Source organism: Metopolophium dirhodum, chromosome 1 (genome assembly GCF_019925205.1).
Source record: "Metopolophium dirhodum isolate CAU chromosome 1, ASM1992520v1, whole genome shotgun sequence".
Taxonomy (NCBI): Eukaryota; Metazoa; Arthropoda; class Insecta; order Hemiptera; family Aphididae; genus Metopolophium; species Metopolophium dirhodum.
The window spans coordinates 95,640,178-95,667,907 of NC_083560.1; the positions used below are offsets into that span (position 1 = coordinate 95,640,178).

General features: G+C 27.7%; 2 protein-coding genes across 2 annotated transcripts; both read right to left on the bottom strand.

The window, feature by feature from the left end:
* Window positions 1-7,996: 7,996 nt before the first annotated feature.
* Window positions 7,997-14,032, bottom strand: LOC132937096 (radial spoke head protein 4 homolog A-like). Its single transcript, XM_061003922.1, has 10 exons — window positions 13,887-14,032; window positions 13,635-13,821; window positions 13,319-13,557; window positions 13,150-13,237; window positions 12,272-12,562; window positions 12,097-12,216; window positions 11,817-11,994; window positions 9,090-9,247; window positions 8,662-8,885; window positions 7,997-8,552 (listed from the first exon to the last, which is right to left on the bottom strand). The coding sequence occupies exons 1-10, from the start codon at window positions 14,030-14,032 to the stop codon at window positions 8,273-8,275; spliced, it is 1,911 nt and encodes a 636-aa protein (XP_060859905.1). The 3' UTR covers window positions 7,997-8,272.
* Window positions 14,033-16,307: 2,275 nt separating this feature from the next.
* Window positions 16,308-18,369, bottom strand: LOC132936267 (suppressor of cytokine signaling 5-like). Its single transcript, XM_061002955.1, has one exon. It carries the CDS (start codon window positions 17,896-17,898, stop codon window positions 16,453-16,455), a length of 1,446 nt encoding a protein of 481 aa, XP_060858938.1. The 5' UTR covers window positions 17,899-18,369; the 3' UTR covers window positions 16,308-16,452.
* Window positions 18,370-27,730: the final 9,361 nt, after the last annotated feature.

Genomic DNA, 27,730 nt, shown 5'->3' on the forward strand with positions numbered 1-27,730 from the left:
AATCAAACTTATTTGGAAATACTGTATGAAGTATAAACACTATCATATAATTTAGTTTTGGGTTGGAAAAAATTAAGTACGCTAGCGTTTTATAAACAAATTAATTTTTCTTTAACTTAATAAAAAGTTTATAAAAAGCGTGTATTAACTTTTAACTTAACTGAGTTAACCTATAGCTAAATTAACTTTTAACTTTTAACTTTTTGTTATTGGTGCATATTAACTTAACTTAACTGAGTTAAAACAAATCATTAACTTGCCCAGCCTTGGTAATTTATCTTAATTAGATTAGACTCTAATAAATATATTATATAACCTTATTGATTAAAAAAAAAATTTATATTTATAAAAATATGGTCATCATTTTTTATAGAAACAACTAATATTAATATGTTACTGATGTATTCTGATAGGTAAATATTAACTAATATATTATAGTATACTAAAAAAATTATTCCTACATTTGATGTAAATAAGTTGATAAAAAAAATTGTTTGATAGAAAGGTAATAACAAATATTAGTTAGAAATAATGTTCCCAAAGAAGAAAATTGAATAAGCCCATCAAAGTATTGATAAGACAAAGAGATTTTCAAAAATGATTTGTTATATTATATAAATTTAAAATTTGTATGATATTATTAAAGCTGAGATTTAATTTTAAATGGGGGGTTCAAATTTTTATCAGATCAAATTGCCTGATCTAAAATTGAGAAATACAATAATTATAATTATATGTAAGTACATATTATATATTTGTCAGGTTTCCATTAGCCTGCCCCTGTTGTAGGTATAAGAGACAGTCAACTAAACATCAACTAAACTCTAATTTTGCTCGCTGGTTATAAGACTATGGTTTGGCCCTAATGCTGTACAACAATATTCTGCTTTTTCTTGTTTCTATTTTAATTTATATTCATTTATATACATTTTTATAAATCTACTATTTTATAGTTGTTAAAATATTGAATCTACACTTGGTGTAAAACTGTAAAAATACATGATATTAATATTGTATAATATAGGTACAGAGTATTTTAAGATATTTTATAATTATAAATTATTATGTTTGGTACAAAAAAGCAATTGCAAAATATCTAACATCAATAGGTAAGCCATTATTAATTAATATTACCTACCAATGTATGCTATGATTTATGTATATATAATATTATATTTATGTTTTCATTAAAGTCCGGAATCTGTTATTCTATTATTTTTTATTTGACATAAATCATAATAATTATGTACCTACCTAGTAAAAGTAATCATATTAAAATGAAATACTTATCGAGGAAATGTAAATAGTTTATAGTTTATTAGTTATCAGTGATAACTAATAAACTATATATAACTTATCACATACAATTCCAGACTGTGTGACTAAATTTGTCTAGGTACGAACATTAAAGTACCTAGATACAAAAATCATTATTGATTGTATTACAAATTGAATAAAAAATATGATTGTAATATTAAAATTACAAGTATTAACAGTTAAGTATTGAGTATATACCATTATGAGATATTGGTAATGATATAATTTATAGTATACTATTAATTAATGTTAATTATACGACTTATACCTATATAATCAAACGTAATTTTTTTTTTAAATTTCGAAAAAAAAAACAAAAAAAATGAAATTAAGTAGGTACATTTTTACTGTTTTTAAAAATGAGTAAATTTATCAAAAATATAATTTATTAATTATTATTATTATTATTTTTTTTTTTTTTTACTGAAATATTGATTCGAATTTCACAACAGTAAACACTTTACACTATATTTATACAATATATAAGATAATTATATAGTAAATCATAAAAAAAGACTGCATAAGTGTGATGCATAATATGCTGTCAGGAGATAATATAGGTCCCCCAAGTAATGCTACTAATACTTAATATATTATCGAAAAATGGTTATAGGAGTATTATGGTATAAAAGCAGGCAATCTTATCGGCATTCGATGTAAACAATATAACTGAACAAACATGGGTAATTTATACTTGTATACATGGCACACATTGTTTAATCAGTTTTAATTTGTTTAACTGTACAGTACCAAAGTATTTCATGAAATAACACAAATAGGTACACTTTGTAATAAATTAATTCTAGCATAGTATAGGTACTACTATAATAAAAGAGTAGAACTTGGACCGTGTGTAATAACGCTTTTTTTTCTGGTTTTTCGATATCAGTGTATCACTATTATAACTTATGAGTAACAAAAAATAAAAAAAGTTACATAAGTTATTATTGTTTTAGAAGTTGTTCTTACGTTTTTTCAAAAATATTATTGAAATAGTTTTATAGTAAAAATGTGATTTCTGATGAAAAACTGACCTTCCAGCTTTGTTATTACTTCAGTAGCACTGATTTGGGGCCTCAAACAATTAAGAAGCTACTTTAAATATTTAAAAATGTATTAAAATTGCCTATACCAAACCCCTTTAAAATGAAATTAATATAATAATATAATATGGCGCATATATTTAGGGCCAGTGCCCAGTTGTACCAGTTTAGTTTAAACCGAGTTTAAATTAAACTAGAGTTTCAAATTGAAAATTTTCTTTTGTGTATCATGTATATCATGTATTATATAATATTATAATTATTGTCCTGTAGTAATAATAAATATTAGATTGTTCAGTATACCGATATATTATAGTGTAAGTACACTCGTTATCGGTCACGATCGTATCAATTGTATGGAATGCGACAACGGCATTCCAGAAAAGTTCTTTATTAAATTATTTTCATTTTTGGTTGATTCCAGCACGTTTTCTGATACGATACCATCGACCATTAGGTCATAAAACAGTTGAACAATTATTATTCAATATAAAATGGAATTTGATTGATTTTCCAAATTATTTGAAAAGTTAAATAGGTACCTAGTTATTACGTAGATAAGCCTGAGAAAAAAATTCAAACGTAGAAAAATGTTCACATCAAAACAGGAACATGGTTAAAAATTGTCAAATAACGTACCATTAATGTCAATATGGTTCGGAATACAAAATTCTGAGTCCAGAAAAGTGTGAAACAAAACGTTGAATCTACACGTTAAAAGTTTTGTTTAGTGTAATAGGCAATAGCCGTTATCATAACACTATATACTAATATTTGTAGAATAGGGTACCTAATAAATACTAATACAAAGATCATCAATGATAATAATAATAATAAATTAATCAATATATAATTAATAATTCATTTTAATTTAAACTCTACTCATATTTGTTCATTGTGCACTTCGTAGCCTAATAATATATATAACATAGGTATTTAATAAAAACTTTGTACTTAAGATAAGATGTCCGTGTTTAATGTTATTATTTAGATTTATTGAAAAGTTATCCGTATTATAGTTTAATTAATTTAAGATAGGTACTACACAAAGTGTAAAATAATGGTTTTTGTCTTATGACATGGATCAAAATATTTATGTTAATTTTATGAACCTGAATTTAACTTAGTTAAACTGAATTACACAATATGATCGTAGTTAATGAAATGGAATTCCATAAAAATATGATAACATCAAGTGATGGATGCGACATGCGCATTTTATTATACTATATTATACCTATATTTAATATTATTATATATTATATAGGTACATTCCTCGCCTCGTTAGTTATATAAAATGGCGACTATTCCAGACGGAAGCCATTAACGCTGATCGACATCGCGTAAAATAAAGATAATGTCTTATATTATATGCAATATATACGCAATGGTAATACTTTTAAGCTTTAGGATTATCCAAAAATCAAAATCTTATGATCGATACTAAAAATCGCAATAAAAAAATGAGAAAAACATTACTGTAAAGTCGTATACTAATAATAATATGGGCATAGATTAGTTTGGACGAATAGTTATTACTTATTATGTATATCGTATATACCGATTGGGTTTCTATTATACCAAAAATACCGTTTGTGCGAAAAAGTACGTATGAATAGGTTTAAACGTAAAGTTATTGTATAATAAAATACATTGCCAATTGAAAAAAGGTGGCAAGTGGGTGTCGCTCTGCTGTACAGAAGGTTACAAGTGGGTCACTGTAATGGATAGTGTTAAATAAAATTTAAAATCAATGATATAATATAATTGTATACGAAAAACGATTCTGAGCGAAGACGGTCAATCATATCATCATACGATAGAAGTATATTTTTGATGATATTATTATGAATAAAGTAATTTATTTACCTATTTACGTGGAACCTAGTTTTAAACTGTCAATCCTTAGCTATAAAAGTTGAACATTTTATACATTTTTAACTACAAAATAATTATTACATTTTAAATTTGATACATTTTGTCAAAATTCGAACTTTAATGCTTATAAAAAAATTGTGCCTAAGTATTTTTAATATTTTTCAACTACAATTGAAACGATATATCAGGAGTCTCATATTAAATTGTCATGCTTTTTGGCCCAGCAAATAACATTTTACTGACAATTAAAGATAAAAAATAAAAAATTTGAAAACTTACAATGTCCGTAAACCGCTCAAAAACAGTTAAAATATTTTCAAAATGTTATGGTTAATATAAAATGAAAATTTAAACATTCAGTGAAATGTGTATGTATTTACAGTTATTCGTTTTTGAATAACAACAAAATAACAAAATCGCTACATGAGAAATCGAGTGAATAACTAATCTTGTAAAAATATAAACTTCAAACGCTCATAAAAATTTAATTTAAGTTTCTTCTAGACATTTTTTTTTTGATAAAGGTAGACAAACTTATGAGTAATCTTATATTACATTTTCAAATCTTAGATTTAAAAAGAAAAATTTTTATGAATTTTCATCAAAATAATTTGCTATTTTTCGTGATTTTTCCGTATTTTGTCAAAATTTGAACTTTAAATGCTTATATTTAAAAACTGTGACTAAGGATTTTTAATTTTTTTCATCTGATAAAGGTAGACAAACTTATAAATAATCTTGTATTACCTATACAATGATATTATATCATTAAATTCAAATTTATTACCATCCATTATATTATAGTGATCCACTTATTGTAACCTACTGTACAGCAGAGACACATCCACTAACCCACCTTTTGTTTAAATTAATATTAATTACATAATATATTGTACAGCCGTATAGGTATTAGATAGATTTTATAATAATAAAGTATATAATATAATTATAAATTTAAATTTAATAGAATATTGTGTTTTTTTGGACTTTTTGGCCAACTTTTTCGAAAACGGAATTTTTGTTAAATTGTATTTTAAGATGTAATTAACATAAAATTAGGTACCTAACCTGTGCCTGTCCAATAGATTTTAAAATTATAAATATTATTTATACAACAGAAATAACTATAGAAAAATATTTTCAGTCAAGTACCTACATACTAATTGTTTCATCAACATTAGTCAATATTATAAATTATATTAAATATTAATTTGTCATTGAATAAATATTTATTATTATGTGTCATTTTTGTTAATTATCTTTGAGCCATTGACACAAATACACAACTATAGTGTTATTATTAGCAATAATATATTATATAACTAGTTAATTTAAAGTGATATTTTTTCGACGTTTATCTAATCATTTGTACTATTGATTGTATCTACTTTAAATATTACTCACAAATTATTTTATACCTACTTATTATGGTTTCCTGTTGGATCTATAATAACGTATAAGACTACTTTGAATAAATACTTAACTAAAACCGTGTTAAATCGATGTATTATAATATACCATGTAGAATTATATTGTGTGTTTTGTATTAAGACAGTATATCTACCCATCAAAGATAAAAGTTATTTAAATATTAAACACATTTCGTTGAAAAAAAAAAACATGAGCAGTGCGTTTTTAGTACAAAACCATGTCTTATACAAGAAAACCCTCACGCCCTGCAGTGGAATAGTCGGATTTCGTTTAATTTTTTTTGTTTAAAAGAAAAGAACATTTTTCTGGGCGGATCAAAACCTGATTTTCAAAATTATAATTATAGAAGCTAAAATATTATGCATTTGATCAATTCACAATATTTATTATTTTTCAAAAGTAGGTATTTTTCTACCATTATTTAAAGTAAAATAAAGATTCAGGCTGTAATCCCCTGAAAAAATTCTCATATTTGAAATAAAAAAAATATATCAAAATATGTCGAATATCAATGATGCGTGAGAGTTTTTCCTGTGAAGTCATTAATATTGATATAATACACCGTTTCAACGCTGAACCCTCCCTCTATATATAGGTATTCGAACAGTAGATTAGTGGAAAAGTATTATAATTAAAGTATAGCAACTAACATAATAATATGAAACATAATTTTAACATTTTATAGAATTTGAAAACCGGCACCGACACTCTTAATAATAGACTATAATTATAGACTAAGGTCTAAGAAAATACTAATGTACTATATACGTATATGCTAATTTATCGAATAATATATGTAGATATTATTTTTATTTTTTTTTTTAGAAACTGGAATTTTATTGAGAGTTTTGACTTTTAAGTTTAAGAGTTTGTTTCCAATCCAACCGAAGTAAGTATACACAGTGGCGTAAATTGAGTCCAATTTCTGGTGGTGCAGAGACATATTCTAGACCTATCATTTCCAACACCCCAATAATCGAACTTCCTAAGTAAAATCTTTCCCAATAAAAAACTATATGCTTCTTTAAATAATTTATTAATTATAAATATAATTACTATTAATTATTTATTAATTATTTTTTCTTTAATTTATTATTATAATATTAATAAAAAAAAGGTGGGCTAATGGGTGTCGCTCTCCTGTACGCCTGTATATTAGAAGTGGGTCACTGTAATGGATGGTTTTAAATTTGAATTCAATGATATAATATCATTGTATAAGAAAAACGTCAGCCAGCCTATGATATTACCAAGTATATTTGATGATATTATTGTGAATAAAGTAATTTATATAATTACCTATTTACGTAGAACCTTGATTAAAATTGTCAATCCTTAGCTATAAAAGTTGAACATTTTATACATTTTCAACTACAAAATAATTGATACATTTTAAATTTGATACATTTTTTCAAAATTTGAACTTTAAATCATTATAAAAAAAATTGTGCCTATGTATTTTCAATATTTTTCAACTGCTATTGTAACAATATATCAGGAGCCTTGCATACAATTTTCACCCTTTTCTACCAAACAAATAAAATTTTATTGATATTTATAGAAAAAAAAACCAAAAAAAATTGAGAACTGACAATGTCCGTAAACAGCTCAAAAAGAATCAAATTATTTTGAACTTTAAATGCTTATAAAAATAAACTGTGACTAAGGATTTTTAATATTTGACTGAAATATAAACTGAAAATGTTCAAAAATAGTTCAAAACAAATCAAAATATTTTGAAAATTTTGTCATGTATAGAAAATCCGATTGTAAACAACCAGTGATAATGTCATGTATATACGTTCATTTGTTTTAGAGTTACGCCAAAAACCAAAATCGGTTTCGTCGAAAACCGATTTTGCGTAAAAATTTCCATTATTCCTTAATTTTTATGTTGTTTTTCCCGGCGCTTATTAAAACTATTGAGAATTTTAAAATTTGATTCAATACGACGTCTTGCTGTCATCTGACATTTGACTTTTGTGAATTGAATGAACATTGATCCAGTGATAACACACTATTTTGGCGGTACAATGTTGATAATAATATAATTGTACCATAGAATAACGTCATATTCTGTGATACTGCCATAGTAAAATACAGAATTGTGTGGTTAGTGGTTAACATAGAATATAATAATCTAATTATCAATAGTGGTTGAACTATATTTTAGAATATAGATAGAGTAATAATTTAATAGATAATGTCTAAAATTAGTAAAATTACTATTTTGTACCTGTTTATATATCATATAATTTCAATGATTTTCACGTTGGTGCAAAAATATGCCTTTGCACCACCACATTTTAGATGTAGCTAACCTTATATTCAACAGAAAATATTTTAGTGATAAATCAAACAAACGCAATTCCAATACTACTGCAAGGCTGCATCATACAGCCATATAGGATTATAATTATTATAAAACAAAAAATATAAATAAACGAGCACAATTATACATGGAAGGTTGGTAAACTACTTAGGTATTATAGGAAGCAGGTATTGTATATTGTGTAACGTTGTACGCGGATAATTCCTATATTTATATACCAATAATGGTAATATAACAATAATGATACGATCAACGGCACTCGTTACCAGCATCAATCGTAGTCATGTTGATTGAGGATTCTTTCCTCGTCCTCGTCTGCTGCAGAAAACGGTCGCAGGGCGTTGACTTTCCTACGAGCACGTCTTTCCTTCCTCTTGTTGACTATTGCTAAATACTTCACTTCGTCTTCGCGAGTCGGATCTCCGATCTCGGTGGTCAGGCCGATATCGGCTTGATAGGAATTGGACAGCTGATATCCACTTAACGGCTGGACCGTGAAACTAAAGGCGCCCCATTTGTGGCCCCAACCATGATACGTGTAATCCAAAAGGCTGTGAATAGCAAAATATTGAAAACAATATACTTGAATACAAACCAAAACGGAAACGAACAAATAATTGGAATGTCGAATGTCGAATGAAGATTATAATTTATAAGTACTTTTCACGTGCAACTGCGTGTGCTCCGGGCCAAAGATTGGACCGGATGGTCGCGTACGTATTCGTGTGGTCAAACCGATTGGACAATTCGAATTTCCATGGTGGCATTTCACCCATATAAGCGTCATTTGACAGGTTTCTAAATATGTCCAGTTGGTCACCGTCTCCTCTGCCGATTTCTAAGTTCATCCCCATCTTACAACCATATTCAATGCCATCTGAGTTCTGAGCAATGTAATTTTATTAAATTATTATATATATCATTATTGGATTCTACGTGCTACATCTATAATATAGGTACTATAAAATAAGGGTCGTTACGATGCATATCCTAACTACACTGTATATACCAATTACCAGCTTAGCTATAAATATTTGACTGTCTATCGATTATAAGTTCATACCGATCGATCAGTCAATAAATATTACTTGTTGTAAGTCTTCTCCGGACTCTATAATATTGGTCCAAGCCTGGGTCACTCCCTTTTCCGATATCGAGGGAGTGTGATGTACCCAGTTGCTCGGTTCCAATAAATCGTATACCGACAGAGGATTGTAATCCACGTTCACTGCATACTCGTGGATCCCTAGAAACGTTATTTAAGTTTAACGTTTTTCAAGATACTAGGTACGATTAAAGCCATCATGTTATTAGTTCTAAGTTTTCAAATTTCCATTGTAAATCTCAAAATCCCTGTTTGAGTTACCTCTCCGGGTTGGACCTACTGGGTCTTATTGTGAATATAAATCATCCCGGGAAGGCGGGAACCACTCAAATGCACACAAAAAATGTCATCAAAATCGGTCCAGCCGAAAAAAATATATTAAAAATATATCAAAAAAATATATTAAAATATATTAGAAATCCATAAAGGACACATGGACAAACATTCATTTTTAACACTTTTCTTAAGTTTGGTTTCACGTCTGTCTGTGATCAAATCTTGCGCGCTCGATTTGAGGCACTTTTTGAAGATGAAAAATTCTGAAAATTGGTATAGACCTTGGTCTTGGATGACAATACAATAATCCGTTGTCATTTTGGGACATGGACCAAAAAAAAAAAAAAGGATTGTCCCCACGACGTCGCCGTAATATCTCTCGCAGATATTGAACTTTCTCTCTTCCCCAAAAAAAACCGCAACCTCTTACGAAGCAAGTATAGGCGTGTCCTATCCATTATTATAATATCTATGGTAATAACGGTAATTATTACCAAATAACATTATACCGGTATTCTGATATAGGTACCGAAAACACCGGATAACATATTTCTTAAACGTTTAATAAAAATATTTACTTTCAACTAAAAAGTAGAAAATAAAAAATAAAAAAAAAAATTTTAAAAACACACTTTTCCATAAAAACATTTAAAAAAAAATTTTAAAAATTGCACTAAAAAGACAAAAATAATTCTCTGTACTTAAAAATAATGAAAAATTTATTGATGAAAAATTTAAAAGTGTGTGGTGCATCATACAAAACATTAAAAGCCGAGCTAAGTCTCACATACACTTCTTTGTTCAATCCTGTTTATAAGATAGTGACTGGCAGTATATGTCAAGTATAAGAGCAAAATAATGAAAAATTTACTGATGAAAAATTTAAAAGCCAAGGAAAGTCTCACATACACTTCTTTGTTCAATCATGTTTATAAGATAGTGACTGGGAATATATGTCAAGTGTATGAGCACCACACACTTTTAAATTTTTCATCAATAAATTTTTCATTATTTTTAAGTACAGAGAATTATTTTTGTCTTTTTAGTGCAATTTTTAAAATTTTTTTTTAAATGTTTTTATGGAAAAGTGTGTTTTTAAAATTTTTTTTTTTATTTTTTATTATATATTATATAGATTATAGTAATTTATTTACTATTAGTAATAGGCACAGTAGGTTGAATTATTTTTACAATAACATTGCATTTATATTAGATTATTAATATTTAATTATTAAAATAGTAGGTAGGTAGTAGGTAGTAGGTACCTACTACCTATATAAGTATATTATATTTATATCAATACATCATATATTATTGTTATTCATTTTTGAGTTGATATCGACTTCGGACTTATTGTAGGTTAGAATGGTGTCGGTGTGATATGTGAATAGGTTCGTTGTATAAATTGGCAATATCTCAAAATTAAACGTTTTTAAAATGTCATTGTGTAGGTACTAGGCAGGATAGGTAGGTATATACAATATAATAATAAACGTAAAAGTTTCAAGTCACCACGAGAAAGTATTTTTTAATTACAATAAAATAACTTCTAATTTTATCAACATTTGAACTTCAAATGCTTATAAAAAAAAATAGTGTCTATGTATCTTTAATATTTTTAAATAGCTATAACAACAAACTTATAAAAGATAATAACATATTATATATAACATCATAACTTACGAGACGCCTTGTACTAGTCGTACTACATTTTTAAGCTTTTTGATAGAGTGAAATTTTGTATTGATATTTATAAAAAAGACACTTAAAAAATCTCAAATGTCAAATGCATATAATTAGCTTCAATTGATTAAAAACAATCAAAATATTTTTTTTAATTGTACCATTTATAAAAAATACTTATATTATATAAAAATTTGGTGAAAATATCAAGTCAAAACAAGTCACGGTCAGAACTCAGAATAGTTTTTGAATTACAACCAAATAAAAAAATCGATGTTGTCTGGAGTAAAAATTCCCATTTTCCTTAATTTTTTCTTGTTTTCCCGATTATTTTGTTATGTAATTTCTTACTCTTGACCCTCTAAAAAATCTACTAGATCCAATTTGCTACCAGAATAGATATTGAAGTTGAAAATCGAAGTATTATCTCTACCATAAATCGTGTGCCTACTGCCTACACATTATTGTAAAATAAATACATACATCGCTTCGCCCAGAAACTAAAATAATGAGAATTATTTCAAACAATACCTATATATAATATATAGGTGTTTATAATTATTAGATTTTTATAATATTGAATACTATTCGTAGGTATTTTAGCATTTACTCATAAATAGGTAAGAAATAAATAAATTATAAATACTAATTAGTGAGTAATTACCTACTATTACCACGACCTTCTAACATGGCAACATTCAGATCGATAGATAGAAGTAAAATATGTACCTATACGATTTTAAAAACTTACATTTCTGTGACATCACTTTCGATTGAAAAGAGTTTAATTTCCTCCATTTATATGAATTTGAATTGTAGTCGAGTACAAAATAATCACGTGGTGATATTTGAGTCGCAGCTGTTATCCTTGCAATTTGAGCTCTGAGATAATGTTTTTCCAAACCTTGAAATAACGGATAAGATTCAACCTGTATATGTATAAGATATTTTATTATTAGGTACCTACCAAATATTTTCTAACAGGTCAACAAAAAATATATGAATAACGATGTAATTGTTATTATTCTTACAGGCGACTCCAAATCTCCTGTAAAATATCGTTTGATATCTCGTGATTGAATAATATGATGAGGCTTGAGAAGTGGCAACTCAATCCATGAATCGTTTAATTGGTTCGTTACAAAGTACGACTAAATAATGAATATTATAAGAAAAGCGGGTAGTTGGGCAAAACATATTATGAACCTTTTTATTAGCTCCGAAACCAAATAATTCATGAGATAAATAATCATCACTACCGAGTTCTGTGGGTGGAAAAGAACACTCTACCGATTTCAGAGAATCGAAACCCTCTAATTCGCCGTTAATATCTTTGCTAATTAGACCAGATAATGTTGTTCTGGAAAAATATCCATTTTCTTCTTCAGATAAAATATATTTTTCTAATTCTACATCTTCTTGATTTTCGTTTTCGTTTTCATTTTCATAATCATGTGATACTTGTTTTTTATTGGCATTAAATATTTCATTTAAGAGCTGCAACAAAATACATTACGATGTATAATATTTTATAATTATTCAAATCACAGACAAAAGTTTTTGTTAAGAGGGTGAGAACGTTACGCTTGCATTTGTTGTCTCTGTCTTACAAGTGCGTTGTATGACAAATGTACGCTTGGTAATTCACGTTTAGCTTCATTTGTTTAAAAATTAGAGCGAATTAACCATTTATGAAACTTAATGTTAAAAACATTATCTGGGTTCATTAGTCGGTATTTTACGATGATTCAGTTGTTAAACGAGTTAGGAATATTTTTAATTGCACTATTGCCTATTGTAAAACTCGTTCATAAATAAATTCGACATACGAACACAGATATTATTCTTACCATCAAATTTCATAATAGGTCAATTATCTCTAATCTTTAAACTAACGAAGATAAAAGTTAACTACTGAACGTAAATTTGATATAATATGTTATGTACTTGTAAGACTCAGACAACAAATGCGGGTAAAATGTCCTCTTAATGGAGATTTTTAAAGCATGATGCAAATTTAAAAAAAATACTAATGTTATATCATTGGACTTGAATGTATAGTCAATACAATTTTTTCTGCTTACCGTTAGTTTATATTCCAATTCTTTATTTTTCCAATCACACTCCAAAATGTAATAGTTACGTTTTAAACCTATTATTTTACCCCAATATCTGTGAACATGAATATATTCATTACAATTTTTAAACGGAAAATAGGCACCATTGCAACAGTATTATCTAAAATATATGTACCTAATATTTTTAAATTTTCCTAGTTGTGACATTTGGTCTATAGTTATCCCAATAAGATGAACTTCATCATTTGTTATGCCACATCCTGCTTTGTTAAAGATATTATTGATTTTTGATAAGTCTTGTACATTAATCTCATCCATTTCTTCATTGTATTGTACATCATCATATTCACCTTCAACTTCATACCTATAGGATATGCTACTTGTCTTATACTCTCTAACATTATATATAGTATCCTAAAATTCACCATGCATGCAAAATGTTTAAATTTTATCTCATTAAAAAGTTAACATTAATATAAATTAAGCAATACTTTATATATTTCTATTATTTTGTTATAAATATCAAGGTCAATGTTATTCAAAAAATTCAAATCAGGATCTGATTGTGATTTCTGATAGAGCATCTTCATATTTTCACTGTAGTATTCAAAATATGTTATTGGCTGTATAGGATTTTGAAATATAAACATATCTAATAACGTTTGAATATGAGTGTACCTGTTCAACAATTATGTACCATCTATAATGCATTAATAACTAGTCATAATAAGAAAATACTATACAAACTAATGCCGCAGTTTTCTTTACTTATCATGTAAGACAATAACTCACTGGATACGGATTTTAGTATTGAGTTTCTACTTTTCATATTTGTAGTTTTTCTATTGGTTTTAGTTTTATTGTTTATTTTTCCTAAAATATTTAACATTTTTGAAAATTGTTTTCTGCTATTTGTAGTAAATTAAATCTAAAATAATAAGATAATGTTACGTATATGAAAGGAATATAATTTACAATACCTACAAATAACACTATTATGAGTTTTGTTGTCAAGGTACCTATTTACACATTTACATAATATTATATTGTATACATAAATATAATATGCTATATAACCTATATATTTTAAGTAAAAATAAGATTCACAATTGGTTTTGCTTGCTAATTAAACAGTTTTACTTAAACTCAAGCAACAAAATAATAACAAGTTACCAAGTGTTAGAGATGATAGTATATATAATTTAGAAAACTTGGTATTCTGTTTTATATTTTGTTAATTTATTATTTCCATATCCCATAATTTTAATATTTTTTCATTGAGTATGCAGCATGCATAATAAGGGATACCAATAAAATATATTATGTTTATTATATAGATTATATCGTAATTTACTCATATTACCCATAGGGAATAGAAATGTTGATTCATCTACAATTGATCAAGATTTAAGTAGGTAATATTTTACTATAGTCTACAAGTCAATCTAGAATAATATATATTTTAACTATCTTAAACATTATAAACATAAATTAAACTATGTTTCACAAGTACTTTTTTTTTTACAGAAACTACTCTTATAACAACATATGGTTTAAAAAGTGAAGGAACACAATGTGACTTAGACGTCAGACCTCCTAACTATGAAACCGATAAATAAGCGCTCCAATTTCCTCTAAAATGTTAAAACGCTTAAATTCGACTATAATTAATTATTACCTATTTAAAAAAATTGGTTTATATTTTTTTAAACGTATTTTTATTGTTTAATTAAGATATACTATAATATATTAATTTATAATATATTTAATTTTTAATTTTTAGTCAATAGAATACCACAAAGTAAATGTAGTATTGTAAGCAACCTTTTTACATTTTCTTCCTGGAATTACCTATTGTTATGATATTTTCATAAATCTTTTTTAATAAATTAACAAAACATCACATACATTTTTAAACATTATTATATTTGTGTATGAACATTGAACAATTAATTTATTATAAATATAAAACATTTTGAATAAGATCAATAAAATATATGACAAAATATTTCAAAATGCATTACAGATATATTTTATTAAGTAGGCAGATGAAAATATTATTAACTGGCAAGATTCAAAAATATTTTTTAAAAATATTATTAAAGTATGACATTTATGTACAAATTATATCACAAAAATTAATATTTATTTATAGTGACAAACTTCATACTACACCTATGCAAATACCTTAAATATTTTGTTTGTATAATAAATAGGTGTTTCTTAAACATTTAGAGATTGATATATTTCACGTGTATAAAATATTAATACTAATAATAACATTATTATAAATTATAATAATAGTAAATATAATTAACAATATTAGCCTATTTTATACTTAAATAATTTTTTTTAGAAATTAATTTCAAAAACTGTTACGAAACATGAAAATACTCGCTTATAGCTACATATATACTTTTAATATTTCATAAGTGCAAGATAGATATTTAATCAAATATTCAAATTTAACAATAATTATGTAAAAAATTAAAAAAAAATTAAATAAACATTTTAACACTAATAATATTAAAAATATTGAAAACACTGATAATGCCGATATTTTAAGTCAAATACATAATAAAAACTTAAAGCCATACAGAGATTTCCTTAAAAAAATAATTAATACATAACATAATATGCTATGCCACGTTAAAATGTTATACACATATAAACTTGTTTCATATATATTATATTTCTGGGACTATACCAAAACATTTTTAATTCATTATTTTGTTAAATTTAAACTATATTAATTTTTAAAACGTATTATATATAAATAAAAAAATAATAATAATTAGAATATGGGTAAATCTTTGTTACCATCAAACCTAAAGTAAGAAAATATTTATGAAAATAACAAAAAATAAATAAGTAGGTAATAATGTATTAATATTATATACCAAATCATTTAAATAAATACATAATTTTGAATGATAAGTTTAAATAAAGTATAAAATGTTTTAGTTAACCAATTAAGGCACGTGAAGAAATGAATGAAGATACGTCAGATTTAAATAATTATAATTTTTTTAAATTTTAGTGGTTAATAAAAATTTGAAATATAACTTATAATCTAATAATATAGTAAAACTAAATAATTAATTTAAACAGGTAGTAATGTACAAGTACATTTTGGCAGGTAGGTATGGAAATAAGTTATGTAATTTATATTAGTACCAATTTGTTTTTATTTAAACAAGAAACAATTAACATTTTATCTAGCATTACAAATAATGTTAGAACTATTCATATAACTATGGATATCGATATAAAATATATATATAACTAAATGAGTTTATAAAAAGGAGATTAATTTTCTGAATCAAATATGCGTACCCTTACACGTTGCTTATAATGATACTCTTTTAAGTACGCCTTTAATAATTTTGGAAGTTTCAATTGATTGACATCATCATATGTAATTTGACTACAAATAGCTGCGCGGCATGTGTGTTGCAAAGAAAATGTGAAATTTCGATGTAACGGTATGGTCAGCATAGGTTCAAAAAACATACAACAGGTAGGATCTTTATAATGTTCTATTAGTCCGCAAACTGTAGATGATGCAAAAACACCAGGATCCCTTGAATCGAAACTAAAGAGATGATTCCACTGTTCAATTCGTGCATGTAAAGAACGACCATATTTCCTGAAGCTTACAGAAAACAAATATTCTTCTTGAGCCGAATCTCTAAGTAAAAAGGTGCCCTCGGGTTTATTTTCAAGCAATTTTTCTGCCTCATATCTGTCCATTTTGCCCCAATAAAATGAACAATTTGTGATTTGAAGTAGATCAGGAACTAAGTAGTGAATGTAGTCTATGGATGTATGTATTCGATGGCTGTCATCCATATCATGTGGTGCAGTTAAAGCTGTAAGGGCAGCTCTATGGAATAATGAGGTTAAATTGTCTATAGTCATTTTGGGCAAACTAAATTCTACCAACTGTATGTGTAATCCAGGCCTGAATCCTGGTGGTGGTTCGATACCCTCTTGGATTTCTTTGGCCCGTTCTTTGTAAGCCCTGTCTTCAAAGTCTTCATTCATAAATAATTCTTCGCCACTTATATCTGAATGCAGATCCATAAGGCCTTCATCGAATGAAGGTAATACCAACTGGCTATGACTTTCAAACGCGTTGAAAGCATTGAAAGCACCTTCAAAGTCAAGCATGTCTTGAGATGTTTCATCCTCTTCGTTCTGCTCTTCATCTTCGACCGGCACAGGAGAAGGATCGTACACCACATCATCGTTGTCCATATGATGATTATCTTCCGTGCGTTCATATCGTGTGCACACGCACGTCTCGCACTTGACTTCGTTTGGCTCGGGAACATTTTCGGGTGGGTTATAGCACTTACTTTTCGACTTTGGACGAGAGCAGTTGAAACGCAACACCCAGTGGTTGAGCTTCTTGGAACCGGTCGTGCTCTTTGATGACGACGACTGCGTGTTCTTGGACGTCACCGTCTCTACGCCGGCAGCCGTTGCTGGCGCTTCGCAACCGTTCACGTTCTGGTCGTTGCCTGATGTGGACGGCGTGTCACTGTTGGAAACGTAAATGTTCTCGAAATGCTGCTGGTTCCCTGTGACCGGGACTCCGTGCACTGCACAGACGGGTACAACTGAAGCTGCGGCGGGGCTGTACTCGCGCGGATTGTTCCTGGCTCCCGCCGTCGACCCATCGTTGTTTTTCGACGAGTCAGCATTCTTCCAAGAGAACACATCGCCAAGGCTGCTCACTTTTTGTCCCATTTTCAAGTCAATCCAAACACGTCATTTATCAGAAACGGATCAATCGATCTCACCGGAACGCATCAGAGTAAAAAAAGAAAATGAACGGTGGACTCCCGAAATAAAAATGTCTTCCAGGACCGGATGTCGCGTCGCCCACCGACGACGTCGCGGTCGTCTCCGAGTCGTTCGCGCGTGTGGTGTACTGTTGTCCGTCGGACGGCGGCGGCGGCGGCAGCAGCGAGAGCGGAAAACGGTAAGATATTTACTAGAAAATAACAAGTCAATACGAGACAATGACAAATACCTACGATCAGATCGTTGTATTGTTTTTTTTGCTCGCGACAACTTCCGTCCGTGATAACCGACGACGACGATCCTATGAACGACTATAACATTTTTTATGCAGCTTACACATTTATTATTATTATTATTATTATTATTATTATTATTATTATTGTGTTTCTCCGTAGCCTGCGCGTATCACCACGACTATCATCATTCATCGTTCGCTGTGCCTTGTGCGTGTGCGCGCGCATTTAATGTGTGCGCGTGCGTGTCGCATTATGCTGCGCATGCGTGTCGCATTGTGTTGCGCCGTGTGTGATCCCTCGCGCGTCACCGTCACCGAGTCGGGCAATCGGGCGTCTTCGACGCTCGTAGTGTTGGTCGTTCCGGCGCGGCTGCGTTACTTTCACCATCAACTCTTTACTTTTTTTTTTCGTACGTATCGCCGCCGCGCCGGATCGCATCGGGCCATCGGCTCTGCCGAGTCTACCTCCATCGCTATTTTATCATGGCCCGTGCAAACTGCAAACTATTTTCAACCGCCGAACACGCACATAGGCATCCCGGTACCGGTAGTTTTCCATATTCAGTATCCATCTACCGTCCTAGAGAGCTTTAATAATATTATATAATAATAATATAAAGGCTCACTGCTTCCATCTGTACCTACTGATTTTTATTTAAATATGTCATATTATTCATATTAAGTAATAATCATATTATAATAAATAATTTAATAAACTTTTAAGTTTTAAAATATCTACCTAACGATAATTGTTTATATTTATGACTAATATATTATTATTATTTATTATCATAGGTGATAATTAATAATAAAAATTAATTAATTAATCATGAATGTATAGTTGAAATCTTTAAATACGATATGTAGGTACTATATTATTGTTTTTAATAGGTATAGACCTATAATATCATAATATTTCATAAAATAATTATAATAATACATTCAGGTCCACATTTCAGATTTTTATGTTAAATATTACATAAAAGTAAAGATAGATAATTTACGTAAAAAAATATATTAAATTTACCAATAAAATGATAAAAATGGTAAAATAGAATCCAACATTAATTAATAAAATATCTTAGGGCTATCTTTTTTATAAGTAAATATGATTGTTATTTCTCTTGTATTTTCGACAAATTTAGTTATTTCTAATAATAAATTAATAACAATAAAAAACTAAAAATAGATTTAGTGTTCTGTATCATTATTCATAATACAATTAATAAATACCTAATTTAAATTACCAACATTTACTTTTAACTTTTACTTAGATATATATATATAGTGTATACAGTGTCGAGAAAATAGAGAATATGATTAGTATAATAATAATTATTGTATTGGTATTTATAAAATAAGTATATCTTTCAAGCCTAGACAAGTTAAAGATAATTGTTAATTGAGTTAAGTTAAGTTGATAGAAAACATTTTGAAAAGTTTAAAGTTAATATAGTTATCCTAATGTTTTTTTTTAGCTCAGTTAAGTTAAAATTTATATGGAAACTTACAATTAACTTATTAAGTTAAGTTAAGTAATTATTTTTTTCTATTATTAAATGAATAAGTAGCCAGTAATATGGTTTGAAATAATAAAATGTAAATGTTTATGCAATATGTATCATCAATAATAATTGGAATTATATTTATTATTTCATTATTTATAAATGAACGTAACTTGGATTTGATTAAAAGTAACTCGTTATTTATTAAGTTTATATCAATAAAAATCAGTTAAGTTAACAATTAAGTTAATGAATATTACATTTTAAAAAGTTAAAATAAACGTAACTTTAACTTTTTAACTTGTCTATGCCCAGGCTTGATATCTTTACAATTCGGAATATGTAGTTAACTATACTGAAAACGACGGTGAAGTCAGAATTTGGCGGTCAGACTTAGTTTCGAAGTTATGGCCTCATGAAGTTCGTTATTTTGCGATTTTTACGCTTTTGCGCATCGTTCTAGTTTACTGGGCCTTTCCAAATATTGATGTTTTTTTTTTAATTTATGTACTTCAACGAGTTAAGAACGACGGTGCAATCAAAATTTGTTAGCAGGACTTAGTTTTGAAATTATGGCCTAAGGGAGTTTCTAAGGGACTAAACAGTCTATTACGATTGTTAACATAAGTTATGAATTTTTAAATTCTTGCTGCACATTAAGAGTCAAGTGGATCACTGTAATAGATGTGTTACATTTAAATTTGAATTCAATATGATTCACCTATCATTGTACCTATACGAAAAACGATTCTGAGCAGAGACAGCCAGACCAATATTTCCAAGTATATTTTCTCATATTAGTCAGCCTAGGATATTTTATATTTCCTGTTTGGAAATATTTCCGAAAATATTTAAACAGAAATATATTTTAGAAGAAAATTATTTTATCCCAAAAATATATTATAAGAAAAATATTTTGCTCGAACCATATAGTTACAGTTGATATATTATATTTAATCCAAAAAAAAGGTTTTCAGAGTTTGTAAGTTAAACCCTTACCCTCTGGCGAATTTCCAAAAATCCCCCCCCCCCCCATATCGGCAGAATTGATCTGGACCGATTGTAAGCTAAAGATATTCATTTGTAAGTATTTGTAAGTTAGTTTTTAGAATTTGGAAGTCAAACCCTTACCCGTTGGTGTATTTCTTAAAATCCGCTCTAAGTGATAACTTCATTATAATTTTATGATACTTCACCCATTCTCCAGAAAATCTGGTTTTTCGACTGTAGTACCATCCATTACCACGGGAAAACTAATTTTTATCTACATAATATCAAAAAAAAAAATTGTTGAATAACATAAATCAAAACAGTTAATTAAACTATGTCAAAACAATTAATTAAACTAAGCTGTTAATACATTAATAATATTTAAAAATAATTATGTTAATTTTTTTTATGAATAGTTTTTTTTAACAAATATATATTTTTTGTTCGACTTATCAAATATACATTTTTTTATTAAAAAGATTTTCTTAATGAATAGATTTTTTTGTCAAGTATAGATTTTTTAACTACCATAGATTGAACGTAGATTTATAAAGCCAATTTTAAAGAGCTTATTGCGATGAAATTAAGAAGTACTTAATTCAATAAACTAAATTAAATAGATTTTTTAATGTAATTTATAATTCATAATAAATTGATACTTTAAAATATTAAAGAATGACAAAAAAAAAATTAACTTGTCACACATGATTTATTTTATTTATATTCATTTTTTTTAGATTCTAAATAATTGCTATTATATTACTATTATAAATTATAATCAAAACACATTTTGCATAATATTATAACATTTTTTACAAATATATTTATTAAAAATACAAATTGTTGGACCGGACAACGTCGGGTGGAACAGTTAGTATAAGATATAAATTAAATAATATTGCATATTTCAATATTTTTATCCGTATTTTTTAAAATATATTTTTGATATTTTTTTACCAACTAACCGATATAGTATTTATGTTTAAATTAATAATGTATTCTAGTAGGTAATAACAATGTCAATAGATTTACCAACTACTATTATATATAATTATATATATTTAATTCTCAAATACAAAAAAACTCTTATTAAAACTTATTAAGAACAGAACCTCGTATTCAATTTTCAAGTAATTTTTACATAATTTTTTTATGATTTTACAATTATTAGCAAATTTTGTGATTTTTATGATTTGGTCAAAGTTCTAACTTCAGACACTCATAAAAAATGATTGTGAATTTACAAATTTACTCTAAACTTTTTTTTTTATAATACTAATAACAACACATCCACTCATGAGGAAGGTGGAACCTTATATTACATTTTTAAATTATTTGTCCGAGCGGAAAATTATTTATAGACAGAAATTGAAAGACAAATTAAAAGAAACGGGTTAGTGGGTGTCGCTCTGCTGTACAGTAGGTTACAAGTGGCTGACTGTGAATTATAATGACTAATGGATGGTGTTAAATTTGAATTCAATGATTTAATATCATTATTGTATACGACAAACGATTCTGAGCAGTTAGTCAGCGCCTAGGATATTACTTTATATTATATTTATATTGTTATTATTAATTCGCTAGCCGGTAAGTTGAATTAATATTATTTGCATATTATTATCATATTTCAAAATTTGTATATTATAATAATATACTTTTGAAGATTCAAGCACCCACGAATAATATTTTTAAATTATAACACAAACTAAAATCGTTCTTCTTCGTTTAAATATCTAATTTCATCCAAACTTGAACATAAAATAACTATAAAAAAGGTGGATAAGTGGATGTCGCTCTGCTGTACGGTAGGTTACAAGTGGGTCACTGTAATGGATGGTGTTAAATTTGAATTCAATGATATAATATCATTGTATAAGAAAAACGATTCTGAGCGAAAACGGTCAGTCAGCCTATGATTTTACCAAGTATATTTGATGATATTATTGTGAATAAAGTAATTTATATATAACCTATTTACGTGGAGCCTTGTTTTAAATTTTCAATCCTTAGCCATAAAAGTTAAAAATTTATAAATTTTTAACTACAAAATAATTAATAAATTATAAATTTGATAAATGTTTATAAACTTTAAATGCTTATAATTAAAAACTGTGACTAAGGATTTTTAATTTTTTTCATCTGCCTTTGAAACAATAACCTAGGAGCCTTCTATTAAATTTTCAAGCTTTTTTACTCAACAGATAAAATTTTATTGATATTTATAGAAAAAAAAACTAAAAAAATTGAAAACTGACAATGTCCGTAAACAGCTCAAAAAGAGTCAAAATATTTTCAACATTTTATGGTGTATAGAAAATGGCTAATATAAACATTCAGTGAAATTTTCAAGTATCTACAGTCATTCGTTTTTTAATTACAATAAAATAAGAAAATTGTTACATGAGAAATCGAGTAAATATCAAATGTTGTAAAAATATAAATTTCAGACGCTCATAAAAATTTAATTTAAGTTTCTTCTAGACATTTTTTTTTTTTGATAAAGGTAGACAAACTTATGAGTAATCTTATATTACATTTTCAAATCTTAGATTTAAAAAGAAAAATTTTTATGAATTCTCATCAAAATAATTTACTATTTTTCGTGATTTTTCCGTATTTTGTCAAATTTGAACTTTAAATGCTTATAATTAAAAACTGTGACTAAGGATTTTTAATTTTTTTCATCTGCCTTTGAAACAATAACCTAGGAGCCTTCTATTAAATTTTCAAGCTTTTTTACTCAACAGATAAAATTTTATTGATATTTATAGAAAAAAAAACTAAAAAAATTGAAAACTGACAATGTCCGTAAACAGCTCAAAAAGAGTCAAAATATTTTCAACATTTTATGGTGTATAGAAAATGGCTAATATAAACATTCAGTGAAATTTTCAAGTATCTACAGTCATTCGTTTTTTAATTACAATAAAATAAGAAAATTGTTACATGAGAAATCGAGTAAATATCAAATGTTGTAAAAATATAAATTTCAGACGCTCATAAAAATTTAATTTAAGTTTCTTCTAGACATTTTTTTTTTTTGATAAAGGTAGACAAACTTATGAGTAATCTTATATTACATTTTCAAATCTTAGATTTAAAAAGAAAAATTTTTATGAATTCTCATCAAAATAATTTACTATTTTTCGTGATTTTTCCGTATTTTGTCAAATTTGAACTTTAAATGCTTATAATTAAAAACTGTGACTAAGGATTTTTAATTTTTTTCATCTGCCTTTGAAACAATAACCTAGGAGCCTTCTATTAAATTTTCAAGCTTTTTTACTCAACAGATAAAATTTTATTGATATTTATAGAAAAAAAAACTAAAAAAATTGAAAACTGACAATGGCCGTAAACAGCTCAAAAAGAGTCAAAATATTTTGTAAATTTTATGGTGTATAGAAAATGCTAATATAAACATTCAGTCAAAATTTCATGTCCCTACGGTCATTTGTTTTAGAGTTACACCAAAAACCAAAATCGATTTTCTCGAAAACAGATTTTGCGTAAAAATTCCCGTTTTTCTTTAATTTTTCTTTTGTTTTTCACGTCGCTTGTGAAAACTACTGGGAAATTTTTACTTTTGACCCCCCAAAGTACCAACTAGATTCACTTTCCTATCAGAAAAGTTAATATTGAAGAAAATCCAAGCACTTTTACTGTCCTAAAAGGTGATGACAGACACAAAAATAAAAAAATAAAAATAAAAAAAAAAACACACATCATTGTAGAATCAATACATTCATCGCTTCGCTCAGAATCTAAAATGATTTTATAGTTAAACATTTATAAAATGTGCAAATTGTATAGCTAAGGGTTGGAAAATGTTAAAGAAGGTTACCTATATAGGTAAGTACTTAAAACTGTAACAAATAAATCTAAAAAATATATATAAACACAGTTTTTTTATAGTTATTTTAAGTTCAAATTTGCAGAACAAAATTGCATAGGTATAAAATAACGAAGAAGAACGATTTTAGCTATTTTTTTGTAATTTTATTATATTAATTCAACAAGACAAATCGTCTTCGCTCAGAATCAATTTTCGTATACAATGATAATATTATGTCATTAAATTCAAATTTAATACCATTCATAACAGTGACCCACTAGTAACCTACTGTACAGCTGAGCGACATATATTTACCTGCTTTTTTGATATGAAAATACCATTAGTATTTAGTAGGTAGTTATTATTTATTAAACTTTGTAATTATAGTTATAGCACTAGCTTATGCTCTGATAGTGTAATTCTGTCGTCATAATAACGTCACCTAACATACCTAGTACATTAATATTATTTCGCATGAGCTTAATAACTAAGCTTATTCAGATCCAGTTACAAACGAAACAACAGCTATTGTACACCTATTTGCTTTCCATGTAGATATTAAAGATAATTATTTTAAATCTGATTACCACCTATCACGAAACCATTTAATTGTAGATCTCTACATTCAATACTGTGATTGTAAATTCCGCTTAAAAAACAGCCAGGCCAATTTTGGATACATGCAAATTCCACAAGAAATGCTAATATGAACATTCAGTCAAAATTTCATGTTCCTACGGTCATTTGTTTAAGAGTTGAACCAAAAACCAAAATCGATTTTTTCGAAAACAGATTTTGCGTAAAAATTCCCGTTTTTCCTTAATTTTTCTTTTGTATTTCACAGCGCTTTTGAAACTACTGGGAAATTTTCACTTTTTACCAACTAGATTCAAGTACCAACTAGATTCACTTGCCTATCAGAAAAGATACTGTTGAAGAAAATCTAAGCATTTTTACTGTTCTAAAAGGCGATGACAGACAAAAATAAAAATAAAATAATAAAAAAAAACACACATCATTGTAAAATCAAAACCTTCACCGCTCCGCTCAGAATCTAAAATTAAGAAAAAACGGGAATTTTTATTCAAAATCGGTTTCGACAATATCGATTTTGGTTTTTGGTGTATTTCTAAATCAAATGACCATATAGATAACGATAGTGTAGTTAGCCCCACCAACTCGTCCAATCGACTCCAAACCGGTGTCAATATTTTGCAAATTAATTGCAAATTAATTGCAAATTGATACGGACGCCGCAAAAAGACATTTTCGTTTGGGGGGGGGGGGGGGCTAAATTCACTCAGCCCCACCAACTCTTCCGATAGACTTCAAACTCTTGTCAATAGTTTGCAAATTAATTGCAAATAATTGCAAATTGCGTTTTGCATATTGAGCTGTCCAAAAATATAAATGCTTATACCATTGTCTTAAAATTGTTTATGACTACCATTGGCAGTTGAACGTGAAAAATGAGTTAAGTTATTAAAAACAAATTTTTCAGGTGAGAAAAAACAAAGTATAATTAAAAATGCAATATCAGGTATGCAAATATTATCGTCGTTTATCATATTATTAATATCTACAGGTTCCGTATTATAAAATAAAAAATAAAAAAAAAAATTTTAAAAACACACTTTTCCATAAAAACATTTAAAAAAAAATTTTAAAAATTGCACTAAAAAGACAAAAATAATTCTCTGTACTTAAAAATAATGAAAAATGTATTGATGAAAAATTTAAAAGTGTGTGGTGCTCATACACTTGACATATATTCCCAGTCACTATCTTATAAACATGATTGAACAAAGAAGTGTATGTGAGACTTTCCTTGGCTTTTAAATTTTTCATCAGTAAATTTTTCATTATTTTGCTCTTATACTTGACATATACTGCCAGTCACTATCTTATAAACAGGATTGAACAAAGAAGCGTATGTGAGACTTAGCTCGGCTTTTAATGTTTTGTATGATGCACCACACACTTTTAAATTTTTCATCAATACATTTTTCATTATTTTTAAGTACAGAGAATTATTTTTGTCTTTTTAGTGCAATTTTTAAAATTTTTTTTTAAATGTTTTTATGGAAAAGTGTGTTTTTAAAATTTTTTTTTTTATTTTTTATTTTCTACTTTTTAGTTGAAAGTAATTTAAAAGCATGTATATCACCAAGCTCTCGATTTGTTTCAAGATTATTTTGAGAATTCCCAAGTACTTGTGAGCGTCGACCAAACTCTTCATAATATGCTTACTGTTTTGTAAAAGTTGGTTACCGATTTGTCGCATAACAGGTGCGACTCTTCTCTCTTCATTGTTTTTTGACCAAGCATAACTTAGCGGGTATTTGACTAAGAGACCCCGGACCGAGGGGGATCTCAGCTTTTTAGGCCCCAGATGAATTTCCACCATTAGGGAACCAAAGCCCCCACCCCCCCACATTTTGAGTTAAGTATAAATCGGCGGGAATTCAAGTTAAAGACCTCGGGCTAAGGGGGAACGCCTCTTTAAGTTGAAGACTACAGTTTTCCGCTTTAGGGAACGGGGGCACCCCCTCCCCCCATTTTGGAAATTTTTTTTTTGCTTGATTTAGGTCCGGGAGGCCACTACGATGTCCCCCGTCAAGGGGAAACTCTGGGTTTTGAGTTTTTGATAGGATTTAATGGGATTTTCTTAAATGTTGCTTTTTATTGATAAGGAGTTTGATAAGAAATTTAATTTACTTATTTTTCATTTTGGCAGCGGACAGATTGATCTAATCAACCACATCGGTAGAACATGAAGTTACGAACAGTCTGTTGCTCTTATTTTCACTGCTGACTGTAGTGTTTAAAGAATATCGGTATCCGGTGTTTTCGGTACCTATATCAGAATACCGGTATAATGTTATTTGGTAATAATTACCGTTGTTACCATAGATATTATAATAATGGATAGGACACGCCTATACTTGCTTCGTAAGAGGTTGCGGTTTTTTTTGGGGAAGAGAGAAAGTTCAATATCTGCGAGAGATATTACGGCGACGTCGTGGGGACAATCCTTTTTTTTTTTTTTGGTCCATGTCCCAAAATGACAACGGATTATTGTATTGTCATCCAAGACCAAGGTCTATACCAATTTTCAGAATTTTTCATCTTCAAAAAGTGCCTCAAATCGAGCGCGCAAGATTTGATCACAGACAGACGTGAAACCAAACTTAAGAAAAGTGTTAA

What these genes read in the sequence shown, in the direction of transcription:
- LOC132937096 (XM_061003922.1), bottom strand. Translation starts at nt 14,032, where the DNA reads ATGTTAAATATTTTAGGAAAAATAAACAATAAAACTAAAACCAATAGA. An exon ending in GAAAACTGCGGCATTAGTTT is followed by an intron (nt 13,822 to 13,886) that starts GTATAGTATTTT and finishes ATTGTTGAACAG; the next exon opens with GTACACTCATATTCAAACGT. An exon ending in CCGGAGAAGACTTACAACAA is followed by an intron (nt 8,886 to 9,089) that starts GTAATATTTATT and finishes TACATTGCTCAG; the next exon opens with AACTCAGATGGCATTGAATA.
- LOC132936267 (XM_061002955.1), bottom strand. Translation starts at nt 17,898, where the DNA reads ATGGGACAAAAAGTGAGCAGCCTTGGCGATGTGTTCTCTTGGAAGAAT.